This window comes from Desmodus rotundus, chromosome 10 (assembly GCF_022682495.2).
Source record: "Desmodus rotundus isolate HL8 chromosome 10, HLdesRot8A.1, whole genome shotgun sequence".
In the NCBI taxonomy this organism is placed as follows: Eukaryota; Metazoa; Chordata; class Mammalia; order Chiroptera; family Phyllostomidae; genus Desmodus; species Desmodus rotundus.
This window is the reverse complement of record NC_071396.1, coordinates 78,924,132-78,945,368: the sequence shown is the minus strand read 5'-3', so window position 1 is coordinate 78,945,368 and position 21,237 is coordinate 78,924,132. Positions and strand designations below refer to the sequence as shown.

At 34.1% G+C, this 21,237-nt stretch overlaps 1 protein-coding gene across 1 annotated transcript in view; it reads right to left on the bottom strand.

The window, feature by feature from the left end:
• TAF4B (TATA-box binding protein associated factor 4b) overlaps positions 1–21,237 on the bottom strand; it is a 128,070-nt gene that overhangs the window by 17,513 nt on the left and 89,320 nt on the right. Inside the window, exon 14 of the mRNA XM_024580450.3 lies at positions 8,663–8,773. Within this exon, the coding sequence (XP_024436218.2) occupies positions 8,663–8,773 (111 nt within the window). The remainder of the gene's footprint in view (positions 1–8,662; positions 8,774–21,237) is intronic.

The following is a 21,237-nucleotide window of genomic DNA, read 5'->3' as shown; positions in this document are numbered from 1 at the left end:
ATCCCTAATACCATCTTCTCTGAAGAAGACAAAGCAATGGACTCCATCGCACTTTGTCTTCTGTCTTTTCCTCTCATTTGACACACACACACACACACACACACACAATTACCATGAGTTTCATCTGTTGTTGAACAGAACACTCTCCAAGACTATCACTGCCTTTGCAGAACGTACCTTTCCTAGATCTTATTTTTGGTTATAAGCAGGAAGCTGCCTTGCTGAGTGCCTTCTGTGCTTGTTTTAAAAATTAGATGCATCATTAGCTGGCACTTAACTAGCTGGCTTTTCCTTCCCAGAAGGGGCACACCATCAACGCACAGCAATAATGGGAAGAAGAAAGGGACTACTGTTGTAAGGGCTAGTGGGGGTGGGGGGGAATGGCTACCTTCTACACAGATTTCTTCAAAAACTCAGAGGTAGTTCTGGGACTCCATTAAGCAACTCTTTTATTCAAAACCCATGACATCCTAAGGCACTGAAGATGTACTTTAAATCACGAGTAACAGAGAGAGGATGTTTGTGCCACTATGACTGATAAATTTTTTTCTCAAATATAGTCAAATTAGTGGAATGCCCAGGTAATTTTGGTTATCTATTAAAGTGGCTACAGATATTTTTCTTTCTTGCAAGAATAAAATTAAAATTTTCAAAACAATAGGCACTCAATACAAATTTGCCAAATTAACACAATTTCTTGTCTGCTATCTCAAACCCTATCATATAAGTGTTATGTAACAAAGCTCCAGAAAAAAATCTGAAAACACAATGCATTTTATTACTTTTACAGTGTCTCAGTATTGATTCATAAACTTTTGATTTTTCTTCAAATAAGTTTATTTTCTCAAAAGAGCTTAATTTCTTACGTAATTTTTAAAGTTGTACGCCTTATGCCAAAAAAATTGATGGGGTGAAGTTTTGAGCCTTGAGAGATCTTCAATCTACAGTGCGTTAAGCACTGCTGATGTGCTCTGCCCTTCAGAGGACCAGGTGTCTAACAAACCAGAACCACGTTTTTGTCTGTTTAAGGCACCAAGTAATCACCAAAAAAATACATGGGAAAAACTCTTATAACTCTTCTGTTTCCTTTACAACATCATTTATGTCTTTATTCTGTTTTATTTTTAAATTGCTGTTTGCCTGTAACTTTCTGAAACCTCTCTTCCCTCTGTCATTCCCCCAAATTAAAACACACTAACTACCTAAAGATGTAAACATCAAATGGGGCTAAAGGGAAATGTAAGCTGATACAAAAGGTAGTTGCTAAATAGATACTGACAAGACCTTACGGTTTATACAAAAAGTTCTACCAATATCTATAGAGAACTGCTGCAGAACAGTGATTTGTGGTACAGGATTTTTCAAAACGTTCATCTCTTTCCCGAACAATCACTCTTCTGTAAGCTACAGCATAAACTATCCCTGACAATGGAACTTAACATGTTATTCAAACATGGTCCTTCTCATCTCCTTTCCTCTATATTCATTAAATCCGCTCATAAAACACAGCAGTGTGATGCTCTATTATTAATCCTGCAGTGAGATCATCAAACATAAATGATTAGAAATACAGATTTTGGGTTCTGCAGTGGAAACATTTTATAGATTATATCCAAATATTTGGTTAATAATATGTAAAGAATACTTGGTTTAAAAATAAATATTTATAAGAATACCCCAAATGAAATGCCTTATTTTCAAGCTGAACAAATTAAAAAGTACAATAAAGAAGAAATGCCTTTTGGGAATGACCCTTAATTGCAGGGAGTGAGAGCAAAACTGTTATCAATATCTGATACCCATTTCTGAAATAAAATTCTACTGTGGAAAAAATACATTGGTCTGAAATCAGAATTAATTTTTCAATCAAATTTTCTAATTTATTGCTAAGCAAAGTTTCATAAAAGCCCCTTTTCCTTTTATCCCCAAGAGTTAGAATTATACAAGGGAGTGCTCTAACCTGCTTCTAAGATAGGAAGTGCATATACTTATCCACATGGTAATTTCTTCATTTCAGTTAGCAAATGAACACTATTTGAAGCATCACAAAATAGAACGTGTGTAGTATAAGTATTTGTAGCTGATTTGGTACTATAACCACTTATTTTTTATTAAATCAGCATTTTCAAGACAAATGAATAATTAAATGTTCTCAGGAGGCCTCATTTATTTACACTTGTAAAAAGTTGCATGCTGACATTCCAAAATTTGTACTTTCATAGCTCTAAAAATCACTTTTATGTATAATGACATGATTTTTTAGATTCATTCAACAAAAGTAAAGAAACACTGTTATATCATTGTTGAATCATTAGTAAGTTACAGGAACTATTTGAAAGTGTTGCTAATAGGAAAAAATATGATTTCTAATACAAGGATCTAAAATTAATACAGGAAGTAAAATTATTAATGTCTTAACATTCCAAGAAACCCCAAACACATCACCTAAGCAATATACATACACAATACATACATGTAAAACTCTGAATCTTAAAGTTCTAATTTATTCTAAGTATTTATATAGCCTATATTAACTTAAAAACTATATATAAACTATATATATTTATATATATAAACTTCAAATGACATCAGTAAATTCAGGACAAATTCAAGTACTCCCAAGTAGTAAATTTTAAATATTTTCCCCAGCTAAAACCAACAGGCTATATAAATATCAGGTTATATAAATAATTGGTACTTGTTGCTTTTTGCCAGGATACCACAAATAGACAGTAGCTAATACTATTCAACTTTATCAAGACTTCTGAGAATATCAAGTGTAATTTAATTCTATAAAGAGGCCAGTATAAAATACAGGGTCTGGCAGAAGTAACACCTGCTTGAGTGTGGTTGGTAGGGTAATAATATGGGTGTAATAATTTATAGTTTTAATGTGAACATTTCACCTAAAATGCCATATGGTATGCTTGAGTATGATATTGTTATGTTACAGAATTACATGCTTGTGATTTTGTAATAAAAGATTTTGTAACAAAAAAGGTGTGTTATTTGTGCCAGACCCGTATAAACTATACAAATAGAAAAGTCTTTTTAAGGATAAGAGGCAGTTTTGCTTTGTTTTACATAACAGGAAAAAAACCCCACACTAAAGGATGAAGGTCTAAAACTAATTTCTCCAAATTTATTATTATTGTTGATTTATCACACAGAAAAACGTAATATATGAATGCTTAAGGTACTAAGCTTAATTTTCTGAATTTTACAATTTTTTAAACCACCATCATTATATTCAACCTTCCAAACTAAAGGCTCTTCCATCAGTAGAAAAGACCTACATTTGAACTAAAGATAAAGAGTTAGTCTTCAAAGAATTAGACGTTACCTGTCTACCCTCTGGGATTATATGCTTATTCCAGAAAATGTATATTAAAAGGCAAGATTTCAGTTTCTTGTCTATAAAGAAAAAAGCAAACACAAAGTAAAGCTTTGGTTTCTAAGGTCTAGAATATTAAAAATACAAATGGTTTCACACATCATTTTTTTTGTTATTTGTGAGGGAATAAAACAAGTGAATAAAGGGCTTTTAACAATCCTGACGAATGCAGTCTAAGTTATTGAAGGGGCAAATAAGTCAGCAACATTCTTTTCTTTTTTAGCAGTATTCTTAATAAACACTGAAAAAGCACAGAATAGGTTTCTCTCCAGTTCCCCATATTTTAAAAGAAAACTGCCTTTAAAGTTAAAACACCATGAATTAAAAAAAATTAACAAAAAAGAGAGTCTTCTACTAATTTCAACATAAGGGCTGTACTAAAATGTCACCGGCTCATTAAAGAAATGGATGTTTTCAATTCAGGGTGGCATTAAAGTACTGGCTGTTGAATAATTCAGTGAAAGTCTGACAACTATGTAGGCTTAAAGTCCAGAAAATACAGGGGAAAATACAATGCTTACATTCTCAAAACAAAAGAAGCGCCAAGCAAACAGACAATGCAGTATATTTACATCCATGTTAAAACACATCTGGTTAGAAATTTGAAAATAATTTTTTCATTTTGATGTTGATACATAAATCATATAAACTAATTTTTATCACTGTTTTGAAACAGTACATTTCCCCCCCACCCCTGCAACCCCTCCCTATGGACTTTCTTGGATTCAAATATACAATCAATGAAAATATATTTTATAAACTATAAGATGTTAATGTTTCTAAAATTTGTGACAAACTCAAATGAGACAGAGAAGAGAAGCTCTGGAGAGATTAGTGGACATTTCAAATTCACTGTGGCTCATTAATACTACTTAGAAAATACTATTAAAAGCTAAAATAATGGTACTGTTACTGTGATGACACCAATGTCAATTTATTAAGCCTGTACCTTCAGGACAAGAACTAATTAAGCATTTTACATAATCCAGTCCTTAAAATGTTATAAGGCAGGTGTAATACCCATTTCTCAGATGAAGATAATTGAGGTATGGGGTTTAAAGAACTTGTCAAAGGCTACAAAACTTGAGAGTGAAGAACCAAACCCGATTTGTCTGAGTCAAAGAACATGTACTTATTCAACATGCTGCAATGCTTCCCCAGAAGCAAACATGTAACAGAATTTGCTGAATAATGCTACAATATAGAAAAGTAGGACAGGGACTTAAAAATCCCTGTAGCTCTTTCTTAAAGGAGTTATAATATTATAAATAATAACAAATATGTGAATGAAAAAAGTTACAAATAACTGTTCCTGCCACAAAAGAAAATAGTATGCTAACTAGTCCATATTTATAGGAACATTCTTAATGATGAAATGGCATGCCCCAGTTTTAATAAAACACATTTATATGCAAATAGACAAAAATAAAGGGCAGTGGGTTGTTCTGTGCCAGAGAGGTAGAAACATAAAAAACTCTCTACTAGCCTGGTTTTACTATATTTTTAAATATACTGTATTAAGACTCGGAATCTTGAGGACACTATGGTAAATGAAATAAACCAATCACAAAAAACCAAATACTGTACGATTCCACTTATATGAGGCATCTAAGTAATCAATTTCACAGAATCAAAGCGGAATTGTGGTTGCCAGGGGCTGGGGAGGGGAATGGGGAGCTGTCTAGCAAGCTGAAAGAGTTCTGGAGGGAGGTTGCATAGCAATGTGAGTACGATTAACACTGACTGTACATTGAAAAAGGTTAAGAGTAAAAAAAAGATCTAGTACTAAGACACAAATAAGCATACACAGATATCCATTGATACAGTAGTCCTGCTGCACTAATAGAGTAGCCATTAGCCACATGTGACAATTAAAATTTACATTAATTTTTAAAAATTAAAACTACTTCTTCAGTTACATAGCCACAGCTCAACTGCTCAGCAGCCATACGTGGCCACAGACATAGAACATTTTCATCAAAGTAAGTTCTAATCAGACAGCACTGGCTCAATATACAGAAACATTCGAATACACGTGGGAATTTGTAATCAATACAAAGTTGTGTGTGATAAAGGTGGTACAGCCACACCTTGGTACTCATCAGCTTCAGAACTCATCAAACCCCGCACTCGTCGCATTTTGACGAGAAAACAACGTTTCAGCACTCGGGGCTCGCTCAGGACTCATCACACTTGCTAGAACTTGTGTGAGTCATGACGCCGCCCCACAGGAGAAAATGCTTCATCTTTTGGTACTCGCTGGTTAGGTACTCGTCACGAGTTCTGAAACAAATTAATGACAAGTACCAAGGTACCACTGTACTTCAAATCACCGATGAAAGAATTAGAGTAAATAGTGCTGGGGCAATTTGCTAGCCTGGGGGAGAATGAGGGAGATCTGAGGTCAATAAAGCTATCTCTGTATCTCAATGCTTATTAAAGAGAAACTGTGAATGAATCAAAGATTTGTATTTAAAAGGTAAAATAAAAGAAGTATTCACATAATTCTAAGAAAGGTAACAATTCCAGTTATAAAGTAAATAAGTCTTGGGGATGTAATGTACAGCATGGAAAATAAAGTTAATAATACTGTATTATATATTTGAAAGTTGTTAGGAGAGTAAATCTTCAAAGGTCTCATCACAAGAAAAAAACTGTAACTATGTGTGGTTACCTAGGCTTATTGTGGTGATCATTTCACAAGGTGTACACAGGGTATCAAATCATTATGTTGTACACCTGAAACTGATACAATCTTGTATGTTATTATATCTCAATTTAAAAAAGAGAGAGAAAGAAAGGTTTGGCCCTGGCCTGGTAGCTCAGTTGGTTAGAGTGCCAGCCCAATATGCCAAGGTTGCGGGTTCAATCCCTGGTCAGGGCACAAATAAGAATCAACCAATGAATACATAAATAAGTGGAACAACAAATTGATATTTTTCTCTCTCAAATCAATAAATAAAAATTAAAAAAGAAAGGCTTTTTAAATATAATAAAAACCCAGAAAACAAAAACAAAAGACTGATTTCTTTTTTATGGGAAAATAAAGACTTTTAGAGAAATAATGCTCAAACTGAAAGAAAAGTGGAGGCAGGTATGGAGTGTTCCATTTTCTTATTCAATTAAAAAAATACAGAGGAGAAAGGAAAATTGAAAGTGCCAACATATATACACATGAAAACATGTTCTATTTTACCCATAATGCAAATACCCTGGTAAAAATTACACTTTAAAGCACAGATGGCAAAGATAATCCCCAGTGTTAATGACAGTGTGGGACAACAGGCACGAATGGACATAAAGACTGACGCAACTTATTCAGGGGGTAATTTTAAAATACTTACCAAAAATCAAAAGCAACAAATAATATTTATGAATAAAATTACACGGAGTCTAGGATTCGCTTTAAAAGAACCTGAGGGGAGAAACTTTTACCTGAGAGGTTAGTGTAGGTATAAATGGAACAAGGTAAGGCATACATCGATAGTAGTTCTAACAGGGTGGAAGGTATACAGAAATTCATTGTGCTGTGGTCTCCTTCCTTGTATATGTTTGAATTTTTCCAGAAAGTTTTTCCTATTTACATACTCCTTAACCCAGAAATTCAATTTCTAGGAATTAACCCTACAGCTACTCGAGCAAGCACACAACAATGCAGATACAAGGGTGTTGTTCTGTGAGGCAATTAAAGCAAAAACATGCAAACCACTGAAATGCCCACTGGACAACTGGTCAGATAAGGTATATTTATCTAAACACAGTACAGTTGTCCCTCGGTGTCCATGGTGGATTGGTTCCATGACCCCCACAGATCACGTCCCTTATGAGAATGGTATGGTATTCACATATAACCTACACACACCCTTCCATATGCTTTAATAATCTCCAGACTACTTATAATACCTAATGTAATGTAAATACTATGTAAACAGATGTTATAGTGTATTGTTTAGGGAATAAGGACAAGAAAAAAAATCTGTACATGTTCAGTACAGATGGAACTGTTATAGGCCTAACTACGTAATACACATCAGCACAGTGTAACATTTTTTCAAGTATTTTCCTTCTGTTTGAATCTGAGGATGCAGACCCTGTGGATATGGGCGGCTGACTGTAAGTCATACTTTTAAAAGTATGGAAGTAAATTATATGAGGGAGATTATGGAAAAAGGGGAAATCTGAAGGGCAGGACAATAGGTATAGTCTGATCTCATTTAAGTGTAAACATGTGGATTGTAAATGCACATGTCATACATGCCCACATTCATTAAGTTTCTTTCAGGCTATGTTAAAACCTTAATGGAGGTTACTTCTGACTGGGCAGGGGATGGGAGACTGGACATTTGTGAGGAGTAAACATTTACTTTTTCAAATATTTTTATATTGTGAATTTTTTTTGCATGTGAACACACACTGCATACATTACATTTATAATGAAAACAATCCTTTCTCTACTGAGGTGAGTGTCATTCATTTAGGAATTGTCAATGTTAAGGGGTCAATGCTGGGGAGGAGCACGTCTCAAAGCACAATTTTACAGAGCAGACAGTTAAGTGTGGCTCTTTGTAGCTGACCCTACCTATCTCAGGGCTCTCACTGCACCTCTATCTCAGATCTGGTGATCAACCTGAAAGTCTAATATTATATCAAATAACTGCTCTAAAGATTAAGTAAGGTCCTTCCTGGGTGTTACACAGTTAATGATATTTATTGAGTATATATACGACTGGTCCTGTAGGGGATACAAAAAATAGGATTATAGTCTTGCTCAAGAGGCTTAAACCTCACAAAAGAAAACATGCACACAAGGAACAGAGAACAAATTAACGCCGTGCAAACACTATGTGCTCAGAAAACAAGTCGGTGTGGGAAAGAACAGTCGGGATTCATGAAGAAATAAGACGGCAGATTTTATCTTAATAGACAGGCTGGATTTAGATACACAGACAGGAGAAAGAATTACAGAAGACTACTGGAAAGAACGCACAGAAATAAAAAAAATGAGATAGTGAGACTCAGTATGACTAGCTATGGGGAATAGGAAGAAGTATAAAATATGTAATAAGTAGGAGTAAAGTTCAAGGTAATACAAACCTTAAAAACCCAATAAAAGTTAAGATTTTATGAAATAGACAAAGGGGAATTTTCATAAGCATTTGGCAGCAATAGTGTGCGAGGTAGGGTAAACTGTAATATTTGCATATCTTTGCTTCCTTTTGGCATGCTGTCTTGACATGAAAAATAAAATAACAAACGCTGTATCACTACCTCATTTCCAGAACCAGATTCCAGTGGTCTCTTCTTCCTTGGTCCAATAGCAGCAAGGGCTGTGAGGTTAGCATCTCTTTGCTGAATCTGTGCGAGCTCCAACTGTTGCAACTAGAAGATAGAATTAAAAAAAAAAAAGCAATTTTATACATAGTCACGTTGAGAGAGGGACAGAAACTGATCACTAAGCCTAGTCTGTGTTATTCTTCAAATAGTTTCAGTGTAAAATAAACATTAGATTTTCCTAACAACCAAGGGCACATCATTTCCTAATTCACTTACTCCAACAAAGTCTTTAGTCCTGAATCTCTAAATGGAAGAGGCAGAATTTAGGTAAGGAAGAAGTATAGAATACAAAAAGGAAAAAAAAAGAAAGGCATCTAGAGCTAAATCTCTTAGTTTAAACACAAGTAAGAAATGCTTGAAGAATAAAATTGAATAGTAAATTGGAGAGAAATTGGCCAAACCATAGTCAACCTCTTCATATTAAAAGAAAATCACTTAAAGACAGTTTCTGTGTTTTACAGGAAATAGTTCTATGCTGTATGATTTACAAAGCACTTCACTAAAAATTAACTCATTTAACTCTCATAACCACACCAAGAGATACATATGAATTGTTACAACATATGAAAATTATACATATACTTCATCCTTTTTTTTTTAAGGTAAAGGAGGCAATGAGGCTCTAGGAAGTTAGAAAAACTTCATAAAGGTCACACAAATAGTTAAGTGGGAGAAACAGAACTCAGAGCCAAGTGTTCTCATCCCAACATTTTCAATACAGCACACTTTCTCATGGATTCACTTTACATTTATCTTCATGAGAAAAATTGAAAGTCAGTTAGTATTACTGTATAACTTTCGTCATACTTAACCCAAAATGACCAAAGGTACAAGATATAATTTTTTATTACGTAGGTACTAAACTATACGAGGGTGCTCATAAAAGATGCCCATTAAAAGTCAGATCAACAAGACATTAAAACTGGAAAACATAAGCATGGAATATAGCATCATTTACCAAAGCAATAAGTATCAAATGGTATTCTTTCAAAAAAACAAGGTGAGGAAGTAAAAATAAAATATCATTATGCAGGTCCTTAACCTTTTCCAGAAGAGCAAGAATGTTCAATTCCCATCAAAATCTTAACACTATGGAAGGAAAAGGGGGAAAGACTAGCTCTGGCTGCTTGGTGAGTATTCAGCAAGATCAGACTCCAGGAGAGTCAACTGAAAGTAACCTGTTGGGGAACCTTATATATATGAGTATTTTTATATTTTATATGTAATAAAGGAAAAATGACCAAAGTTTTAACATATTTAAAAAGTAGCAGGATGAAAACAGGAAATAGTGTATGGTGAAACAGGTGGTTTCAAGAAGGTACAAAGTAAAGGTCACTTCAGATTATTTTAGACAGTAACAAAGAACAAACCATAGGTAACTAAATCTTAAGTAAAGCAGAAACCATTTAACTAAAAAAATTAAGAACCATTGTCTATTTGTTCCACAAATTACAGGGCAGTAATCCTTTTAAATTGTGTTCACTTATGTATGAATTGCTAGAAAACCGTTTTCAAGAGTTGTAAATGATCTTTTATTGATGCTGGCCTTCTTAATAAAATATATAGTTTTAGAGTCTATGATATCATATCCTGAAATTCGAGGTGACAGAATGGATTTTAGTTAATCTACCTAACAAATCAAACAAGCTATATTTTGATTCTTTCTCTGTAGAGAAATGGCATCTGCAAGACAGTCATACCAAATAAATAAAGTTTCAAAACTGACCTCCGTCATCAAATTTCTCTCCCCAGGTAGTACAACATTTTCTCCCACTCTGTGAATTATACTTGGGTTGTTTGAAATCTCCTATGCATTTTAGAAAATTTTTCAAAACCCTAACAAAGAATGAAACTGACCATAGTTTTGGTTGGCCTTAAACCTTCTCAAAAACAGTCTGTCTTGGCCAGCACAGTACAGAAAAACTAGGCTTTTTTAAGGGAACAGGAGGAAGTTCTGGGCATTAATGCAGACTTGACTACACAGTGGGTGAAGATGATAGGCTCAGTTCAGTAAAAACTAAACTGCTTGTTGGTGGAAACAGGATTGCAAATAACATTATTATCTACACAGAAAACTGCAAGTCAATTACAAAAAACAAAAAACAAAATCCTCCTAGGATTAATAAATGAGTTTAGCAAGGTTTCAAGATGCAAGGTCAACATACTCAATAATCATATCTCTAAATAACACTAAGGTATATTGGGAAAAATAAAATTTTTAAGATGCCACTTATAAGAATAGCTCTCCCCCAAATGAAATAGTTTCAGATATATCTACCATGTATAGGTATTTATATTCTATAAATCACAAAGTGCAGATTAAAGTAATAAAAGCAAGCATAGATAAGTAGAGAGAAATACTGTGTGTTCATGGATTGCAAGACTCAACAGAGTAAAGATTTCAATTCTCTCCAAGTTTATCTACAGATTTAATACCATTCCAATAAGGGTGTTTTTTTAAAAAAAATATGGGTAAATTGATTCTAAAATTTACATGGGAAGGCAGAACTAAAGCTAAATCAGCTTTGGAAAAAAAGAACAAAATTGAAAAAATTATAGCATACAATTTTAAGAATTACTATAAGGTTACAGTAATCAAAATAATGTGGTACAAAGGATAGACACAGATATGGGACAGAACATAAGCACTGAGAAATAGAACATATATATTCATCAGAATGGAAAACAATTTCATTGAGAAAACATAGTTTTTTCAACAATTATTGAAGCAATTGGATATCCACGTGCAAAAAAAATTACCTTGACCTCAACACCTCACACTTTATACAAAAAATAACTCCAAATATAAACTATAAACTTCTAGCAAAAAGCAGACGAGAAAATCTTTATAATCTGGGTCCGGCAAAGAGTTCTTAGACAGGACACCCATAGCAGTGTTCATAACAAAAGGGTTTTTTAATTTTTGACAAGTTGGACTTCATCAAAATTAAAAACTTTTGCTCTGTAAAAGAAACAGTTAAGAGAACCAAAGTAGAACTTATTTTATTTCTCCCTCTCCAATCTATGCGCCTTTTATTTCTTTTTCTTGCCTTATTGTGCTGGCTAGGACATGCAATTAATTACTCAACATTAGATGAGTAATAGTGATAGAAACAGACATCCTCGCTTTTTTCCCCTCTAATCTTTGGAAGAAAGTAATCCTTTCACCATTCAGAATGGTATTAATGGTAAGGTTTTAATAGCTGTCCTTTATCAGATTCAGGAAGCCCCCCTTTTATCCCTAGATTCCTGAGTTATTATTATTAATGGATGTTGAAATTTGTCAAATACACTTTTGCATTAGTTAACATGATTACATGGTTTTTCTTTCTTAGATTGTTAACATGGTAGATTATGTTGACTGATTTTTGAATATTGAACCAGCTTTGCACTCCTGGGGTAATCTCTAGTTGGTCATACTATTTTTATATGTTGCTAGATTTGACAAAAGTGGTATAGAAGTGGTGTTAATTCTTCTGTAACTGGGAGAATTCATTAAATAAAATGATTTGTACCTGAGATTTCTTTATTAGAAGGTTTTAAATATAAATTCAATTTATTTAATAACTGCAGAAATACTGAAGGTATCTACTTCATCTTGGCCAAGTTTTGATAGTTTGTGCTTTTTAAGAAATCGATCACTTCATCTAACTTGTCAAACTATTTGCAAAGAGTTGTTCATTATAATCACTTCTTATTCTATTGACATCCACAGGGTCTGTCATGATTACCCATCTTTTTCTTCCTGATAACAGTGATTTACATCTGATTTTTCTTTGTTAGTCTTAAGAGATTTATCAGTTTCACTAACCAAAGAACCAGCTTTGGCTTATTTGATGTTCATTATTTCTTTCCTTCTGTTTTTAAAGTCATTGATTTTTGCTTTTAACTATTACTTCCTTCCTTCTGCTGCTTTGGGTGTATATTGCTCTTCTTTTTCCAATTACTTAAGATAAAGGCTTAGATTATTAATTTGAGAACTTTCTTCTTTCCTAACATATTTTCCCCCATCCTATTATTTTAACCTACCTATATCATTACATTTGAAGTGAGTTTCTTACACACAGATATAGTTGAGTCAGTTTTTTATTTACACTTGATATAATGATTTACATGTGTTTGAATTTACAGCTACCATCTTATTGTTTGTTTTCTGTTTCTTCCCTCTGTTTTTCATTTATTTCCCTTTTCCTTCTTGTTTGGGGTCATATAAACTTTTAGTATTTCTATCTATCTATTTTTTACTGTCTTTTTATATAGTTTTTAAGAAAGTTTAATGGGGGCTCTAGAGATTATAATATCTACTTTAAATTTCAGTCTACTCAGAATCAATATTTTACCACATCAAGTAGAATACAGACACATGACCCATATGTAAGCCCTTTGACTCTCCATACTTTGTTATAGTTTTTTGATATATTACATATACATACATTGAAAATTCCTGACAATGTTATAATTTTGCTTTTAATTAAGCATTTTTAGAAACTCAAAAGCAGACATATAGTCTTTAATACCATTTCTGTTGCTCTTTCTCCCCTCCTGATATTTAAAGTTTTCCTTTGATATCATTTCACTTTATTCTGAAGAACTTTCTTAAGCAGTTCTTTTAGAGCAGGTTGGCTGGCAACATTCTATTCACGCTCCTTCATCCTCAAATGCCTTTATTTCACCTCCATTCTGCAGGATATTTTCACTGAATATAGAATTTTAGGTTGGTTGACAGTTCTTTTCTTCCAGGACTTTAAAAATATTTTGCTACTTCCCACTGGTCTCCATGGTTTCTGACAGGAAGTCTACAGTCATTTGAATTATTGTCCACCGGTTCAAAAAGTATCCTTTTCTAAGGCTAGTTTCAAAATTTTTTCTATGTCTTTACTTTCTGAAATTGATTATGATGTAACAGAGCCAGAATTTCTTTACCTTGTTTGGGGTTCACTGAGCTGGAATCTTTAGGTTTATTGCTTTCTCTAAATTAGGGGATAGGGGCGTTAAGCCATTATTTTTTTCCCCAAAATTTTAGCATTTTGCAATTTATCTTCTGAGATTTTAATAACTCAAATGTCAAACCTTTGATCATAGTCCCACAGGTCTCTGCGGTGCTGTTTTACTTTTTGACCTATTATCCTCTCTGATTTTCAGATTAGATAAATTATATGATCCATCCAAGTTAACTAACTCTAAATTTACTCTGTTTTCTCTTTCCTAATATCCAACTCAACCAGTGAGCATTTTATTTTGGTTGTCATTTTCAGCAATAAAATTTCCATTTTAGAACTTTATTCTCAACACACACTTTGCTCCTAACAGGCTTGACGTACTCTTTTTTGAGAGAATCCTCACTCATTCCTTTACTGCTAGTGACAAAGCCTGCATTTCACTTATCACAGTCTCTCTGATATCAAGTAGAGGTCCCATAAAATTGAAGTCAGTGCCCTAGAGCACAATAGAGCAATAGCAGTTAGAAATTATTTCATCTCTGGCATTTAATACTTGTCCTCGTTCATTTTTAACTATGATAGTACTGACTTTAATCAAGATCCAAAACACATTAAAAGATTACCTTAAAGATCACATAAACTCTCAGAGGTAAAGTTCAATAAAGGTACTTCTTGATGCTAAATACAGTTTTCAAGAACAAAACATGCCGAAAAAAGTTAAAATTAATGAAAACAGAAACCAAAAGCTTAGGCAGATCCAAGGAACTAGATGAACAATGAATAAACCAAGTGTCATATAGCCAAATCTCAGCAGATACAGAGTCATACTTAAGAGGAAGGACTAAATTACTTAGACAATTACGATACTGACAGTATGGGAAATCAAAAAATGTTTCTTTTCCATATTTAAGGAAAGAAAGATATAAAAAATGCAGGCACTGACACTACAAAAAACAACTGCAGAGCTGTCTTTCACAATAAATGATCCAAAGATAGGATGTGGTATCATTTCAGTCTGATTCTGCTACAAACTTTTGGAAAGTGATAATAAGGTATAAAGTAAAGGAAAGAGTACAGTGGTAAATTGATGTCTCCCCCAAGGATTATGTGTGCTGTCCAACAATAAATACATTAGTAGCAATAAAAAACAGCTAATGCTACCAACAGGAATGTTTGAAAGAATCTAAATAAGAGTAACAAAGTACACTACCAGTTTTGAATTTAGCACACAGAGACTTAATGATCTGCTGCTTAAACTTCAAAATTAAAGTTAAGTGTACATAGAGGTTAACAGTAAAAACCTACACCAAACAACAGACTTTTTTAATAATGAAAATTTAAATAGATTTTTAGATGTGCTTTGGAAGAATTAACCAAACTAAAAAAATATCAACAATGTTCATATAATCACTTGTGAATTACTATAATTTACTGGGGAAGGCAAGGTTAATACCAAAATATTATACTACAGAACAAAACAGCCACCACCATACCAAAACCTATTAACAGATGAATCTTTAAAAGAAAAAATGACTTTATTTACTTACTTTTAGAGAGAGGGGAAGGGAGAAAGAGAGAGAGAAACATCAATGTGCAAGAGATACATGGCCCAGTTATCTCTCTCAAGCCCCCTACTGGGGACCTGGCCCACTACCCAGGCATGTGCCCTGACTAGGAATCGAACCAGTGACCTTTCAGTCTGCAGGCAGCACTCAATCCTCTGAGCCATACCAGCCAGGGTAACAGATGAAATCTTAAACCAAAAAACCAAAAAAGCAAGTTATCAAAAAAATCACTCCCCACCTGAAATTTAAGGATACCACAATAGAAACACAGGATCCTTTTCAACCCCTTAAAGACAGTTATTAAGCAGGTATTCCACTAAATCAAACAGTATGGGGTCTGATTATTTTATTCTCCCAACAACTAAGGCTAGTTCTTATTATATGAGGACACCTGAGATTCTTGGACTTTGAAATGCATACTCTGATGCTTTCCTAGTCAACCTTTCTAATCCATCTCTACCTTTCAGGAAAATAGCATATAACATATAATCTCAATTAGACACTTTCTCCCTCACACTTAAACATAATACTTGTTTATGTATTATTTAAAACAAATACGCTGTGGTGTATTCATATTAGATTATAGACCCCCCCCCCGTTACATTCTTTCTTCCCAATCTTCTTTCCACACCTCTGGAATGAAAAGAACTAACATATCCGTGGTCAATCTCTCCAGCCTATGTTTAAGAGCTCAATGGAATCTATCTTAAATGTTTCTCTAGTTAATGTTTGTAGGCTACTGGTTTTCCTTTTTTTTTTTTAACAGAATCATTTTATTTTATTTTTATCCTCAACAGAGGACATGCTTATTGATTTTAGAGAGAGGGGAAGGGAGGCAGAGAAACATTGATTGGTTGCCTCTAATATATGTCCTGGCTGGGGACCAAACCTGCAAGCTAGGCATGTGTTCCAAACAGGAGTCAAACCCACAACCCTTACGTTTACAGGGTAATGCTCCAACCAGCTGCTTATATTTCACCTTTCTTAAATTATAACAACTGTGAAACACAAGCAGAGCATGTACTGTTATATTCTTTTTAAAAACAAGATAATTGAGCTAAGTTCAAAGAAATTTAACTTCCCCAAAGTACTATCTAGATAATGGCAGGCTGAATCAAGAATCTAAAACTTAAAAAAAAGAATCCAAAACTCCTGACTTCTAGTTCACTGATATTTTAAAAATAATATGCACCTCTTCTACCAAAAGGGTAACATGTCTCTCAAGACACACTGATACTACACCTCAAAATTAAAGATGCAAGTAACCTCATGAAACTCTGGAAAAAAATGTTATCTTTTCTGTGTAAAGTATACCCATCAAGAGATATAACCAATAAAGGTCTCTTAGGAAAATATTTATTAAAAACAAAACCCAGTGCAGCTTTCCTGGTTCCCAAAGAGTACCTATTGAAATAGTAATTGATAGTAACTGAACTATGGCAGTTCAAGATGCCAGCTCTCAGCTTCCCAAATGACAGTATTTGGTTTTAAATGTCTACGACCATTTAGGCAATGGAATATTAAAAGTGATAGATTTTAAAGGCTCCCTTTCTTTCTAAGACCAATGGCTCTAAATGTGATCTCTAGAGCAGCAGCAGCAATAGCAGAATCACTTGGAAATTCATTGGAAATGTAAATTTTCAGGCCTCACCCAGAGTAATATACCATAAAGCAGTGGTGTCAAACTCATTTTAACCGGGGGCCACATCAGCCTTGTGGATGCCTTCAAAGGGCCGAAATAATTTTAGGACTGTATAAACATAACTACTCCTTAACTGTTAAGGAGTTGAAATTACACCTGGCCCTTTGAAGGCATCCGCAAGGCTGATGTGGTCCCAGGTGAAAATGAGTTTGACACCCCTGCCATAAACCCTGGGGGAAGGGCCTACCAATCCATATTTTTAACAAGCTCTCCCAGATCACTCTCATACATGACAGTTTGAGAACCATTATCCTAGATGAGCAATGCTTTGAAACATCTGCATCTATTTCCCTGCTATGTATACCAGGTTCTTTACAACTAGTCATTTTCAGAATGTCTTCTCCATACTGAATTAATTTGATTGCTACAAAGTACTTTAATGACAAATTTCATTTTGCCCTCTCCAGTGTTTCATGAGTTTTGGCTCATGCAGCACTAGCGGAAGTTTAAACATAAACTGCTCTATTTAATAGTTAGCATTAAATGTTTCTCTATCTTTTTAAACTTTGTTCTAAGAATATCTCTTGCCTTTTTCATATCTAAATTATGTATTTTTCTAATCAGTAATGAGCCTTGTTATCTTTTTTCTTGCACAATAATCTTTACAGAGAATTGCATTCCTTAGAGTGTTTATATCCTATATTTTCTATAAACAAAAATCTTAAAAACTTCAGGTAACATGTTTTCTAATCTGTTATGCATTTTAATCATTCAATACTTATTCTTTTGCCTGGTTTCTGCAGGTTGCACTATGAAACTAAGTGTGTCAGCAGGTACAGCATTCCTTTCTCTTCCTTCTATTGTCTGATAACAAATAAAAGTAGGAAAGGTAGGAACTGTTAGAAAGTAAATGAATTCTTTGTCTTACTCTTTACAGATGCACTCAATTCACATCTCCCAAAGGAGAAAAAAGATATTCAAAAGGATGTAAAGGTTGCAACATATGTAACAAATGTGTAAGGAATCAGGATGTCTGAACTCCAAGGTCAGATGGCTTGCTCTGCAGAATTCTGGATGATGTGGTAAGCAAGGAAAACACTGATGGCTAGATAGCAATCTAGGACACAAAGCATACATTTCAGACAAGTCTGCAGCTGCATTTAACAAAGATGTGCCTGCCTGCTTGTTTGAAATTAGAATGGGGCAATTAGTAATCTATTTAAAACCCTTTTCAAATAAAGGGTGAAATGGAAGAGTGTCAGTATTTACATTTTAGGAAAGGTATCTAGGAAAAAATTTTAAAAACCACATTTTAAAGTGTTAGCATTTAAAATATAAAGTTACAATAGAGAGAATGCATATAATACTTTTTCAGGCACAGAAAAAGGGAAAAAAAGCCCCAAAGTTGAAACTAAAATGTTTGAATTACAGGAATATCCACAGACATTTTAGCCAAACAGCAATAAGGTTTTCAAATAGAGAGATAACCTGTCAGCTCAATAAGAACAGTATGCAGCAGGAGCTACTTCAATGCAATGAGACTAGGCTGGAGGCAAACCCAAAGGCTGCCTATTTTTTTTAAGTGCCAAATGAGAGTGACAAATTGGAAGTCAATAGGAAGAATAAAAACAAAAATTAGTAGGCACATTATAAAAACTGGCCCAATTTAACAGCTTATCCTTACATCTAGAATGCAAAGAAGAAATGGATATCCTCTAAAACTGTATTAGAGAGAGGAAAAACCACAGGGGAAATACGATCAAGATAAAACTCTAGTCCTTGACAGGTGAAAGAAAACATGGATTATAAAATTATGTATGAAGGGGATTCAAGTTGTAACTTAATATTTATGACAAACATCACTGTTGATCAAAAAACAAAAAACAAAAAACCATCATTGCTGAAACATTTCCTAGCAATGATAAAGTCTATAACTTCGCTAAACAGTTCTTTAGAGTTCTGCTTTCATAAAATACTGGCATTAATTTCCTATAACCAGCATGATAGGTAAGAAAAGGAAAGCAAAACAGTTTAAACCAAGGAACTCTAAGGAATCCATGCTAATTTTTTTTTTAAACAAAGAAAATTCCTCCCCACAAATCACAACTAAAGCTTTGTACTTTATATCAGTGTGATAACAATTAGCATATCCCAAATAATAACCTTACAAATGACCATACAAGAGAATAATTCAACGCTATATTAAAGATAGGACCACTGATTTTTTGCAATGAAATAAAATATGGTATATTTCTGATTCTACATTAGAGCCCCTTAGAATATTAAAGTTATTAAGAGCTCTAGGGGTCAGGGGAATGACAAAATAAGAATATTTTACTTTCATTAAACATTTGCAACTAATACAGAGAGGCTCTGTTCTTGGAACAGGGGCAATGTATTTGATTCTTTTTTAATCAACTGGATACAAGATAGGAAGCAACTAGAAAACTTTCAAAATATTTTGGAAAGAAATTATATTGAGTCTATTTAATCTTTCCAGGAAAAAGAAATAAATGGAGGTACAAGGAGGGTGGGAACAGGTTTGGTATCACTGCTCTCATTATGAGAGGTTTTTTTCCATCACATTTACTATTACAATTAAAAAAAAAATCATGTCCACCTATTCACCCCTCAGGGAATAATTATATACACTATTAAAAGAAACAAACAAACAAACAAAACCATCCCATACAAACTTGAAGGAAAAATTGATCTAGGATTCAGATGTTTATGGAGGAACAGACAGGGTAAGTTCTTTAAGGATAAAAGGATAAGCTTTATCGTATGTATTTTCCAAAAAGGGATACAGTAAGAATGAAGTACATAAGCATTTATCAGTCCTTAATTAAAACAAGAGGAATACCATGACTCAGAGCAATAACAGTTGCCCATCCCCAAATAATCTATCATCAAGCCAAGCTTTCTTATAAAAGATTATAAGTATGTTCTCACATTATTTTTTCAGGTAATATTTTTAGATAAATTTTCAACTGGAAAAAAATGAGTATGAGAAATTTTTTGTTGTCAAAATTAAATGTTCTGGTTTCAATTCTTTTTCATGTTCTCCCTTTCCAGTTCTCCTCCTCTGAATCCAGAAACCCTCCCATCCAGAGCTCATGTATTTCCCTTCTCCATGTCAGTGAAAACACACCGCGTTGATTGTAAGATTCTTACTGGATTTCCATTTGTTTTGCCTCAGCTCCTACATTAATCCAAACAATAAGGGCTTTTAAAACATTCATAAATAACCTGCTGCTGCTGGCACCTAGAAGCCGAGTGCAGCAATGTTAAGCAACAACAAATTTCATAGTTCAAGAGGCACAGTTAAGGAAAAAGGTTGCTCAGGAAATTTAGCACAAAGATCCTTAAAAATTGCATGAAATCAGTTGAGTAACTATAGAAACCAATTTCTTCAGCTCCATGTCACACGTCTCACACCTCAATTGTCTTTATTATTGTCTGCTGTCAGATCCTTAATCAGAAATGTGAACAGGCTTGATGATTTATTCAGCAGGGAACAGAATCTGTAGGTCAAGTGAAAAATTTCACACACACACACACCCATACACACACCACATCTTCAACCTTGGGTACTTTCATTTCCTTCTGTTCTCAGCAGCTCTGGGGGCAACTCCAGTGAGATCCAATATTAAGGCTCAATTAAAATAAGCTCCAATTAGTGGAGCTTTTTTCTCTGGGGCTAGAAAAGTCAGGAAATGGATATTGGGAAATGTAAAAAGTCAGCTACTGAGAGGAGGCTGCAGACATAAATGAACTTATTTGTTGATTTCTACAGTTGCTATGCAGAGGCCTCTGGGAGTAAAAGCTTAACCAGTCTAAGCTATAAACTAAAACCCCTGCAGCTAAACATGAACTGTGTGAAACAAGGGCTCCATTCCAGAACAGAAAACTGCTGGGCCCAGAAAATTAAAAGCCAGAGGCATTTTCCATTTAAAACTAAATCCCAGTACCGCCTCCCAGCCAAAGAATTATAAGCAGTATCAGATTTACAAAACGAACAATTACCCTGGAAAAATGTAGCCTATTGTACAGTCCCAGATGCTAAATCTCAGAAGTTTCTTTTTTTTCTTAATCCCACGTTATATTCCTCCAAGTGTGCTGCTGTAGTTTATAAAGAGCCATTTCTAGACAGGCCTAAGCTTTGAAAATAAATTTTAAAAAGAGAGCACATCACTCATTGACCTCATTTGAAGTACTGCCCTTGCCTTCAGCAGTTCCTGTCCTTCCCCAAGGCTTCTGCAAATGGTATGCAACAGCAAAATAAACCCTGACCTAATTGCCAGGAGAGGGCTGCCAGCCTTCCCTGGAACACAAAGACAAACATGGTAACTTGAAAGTCCT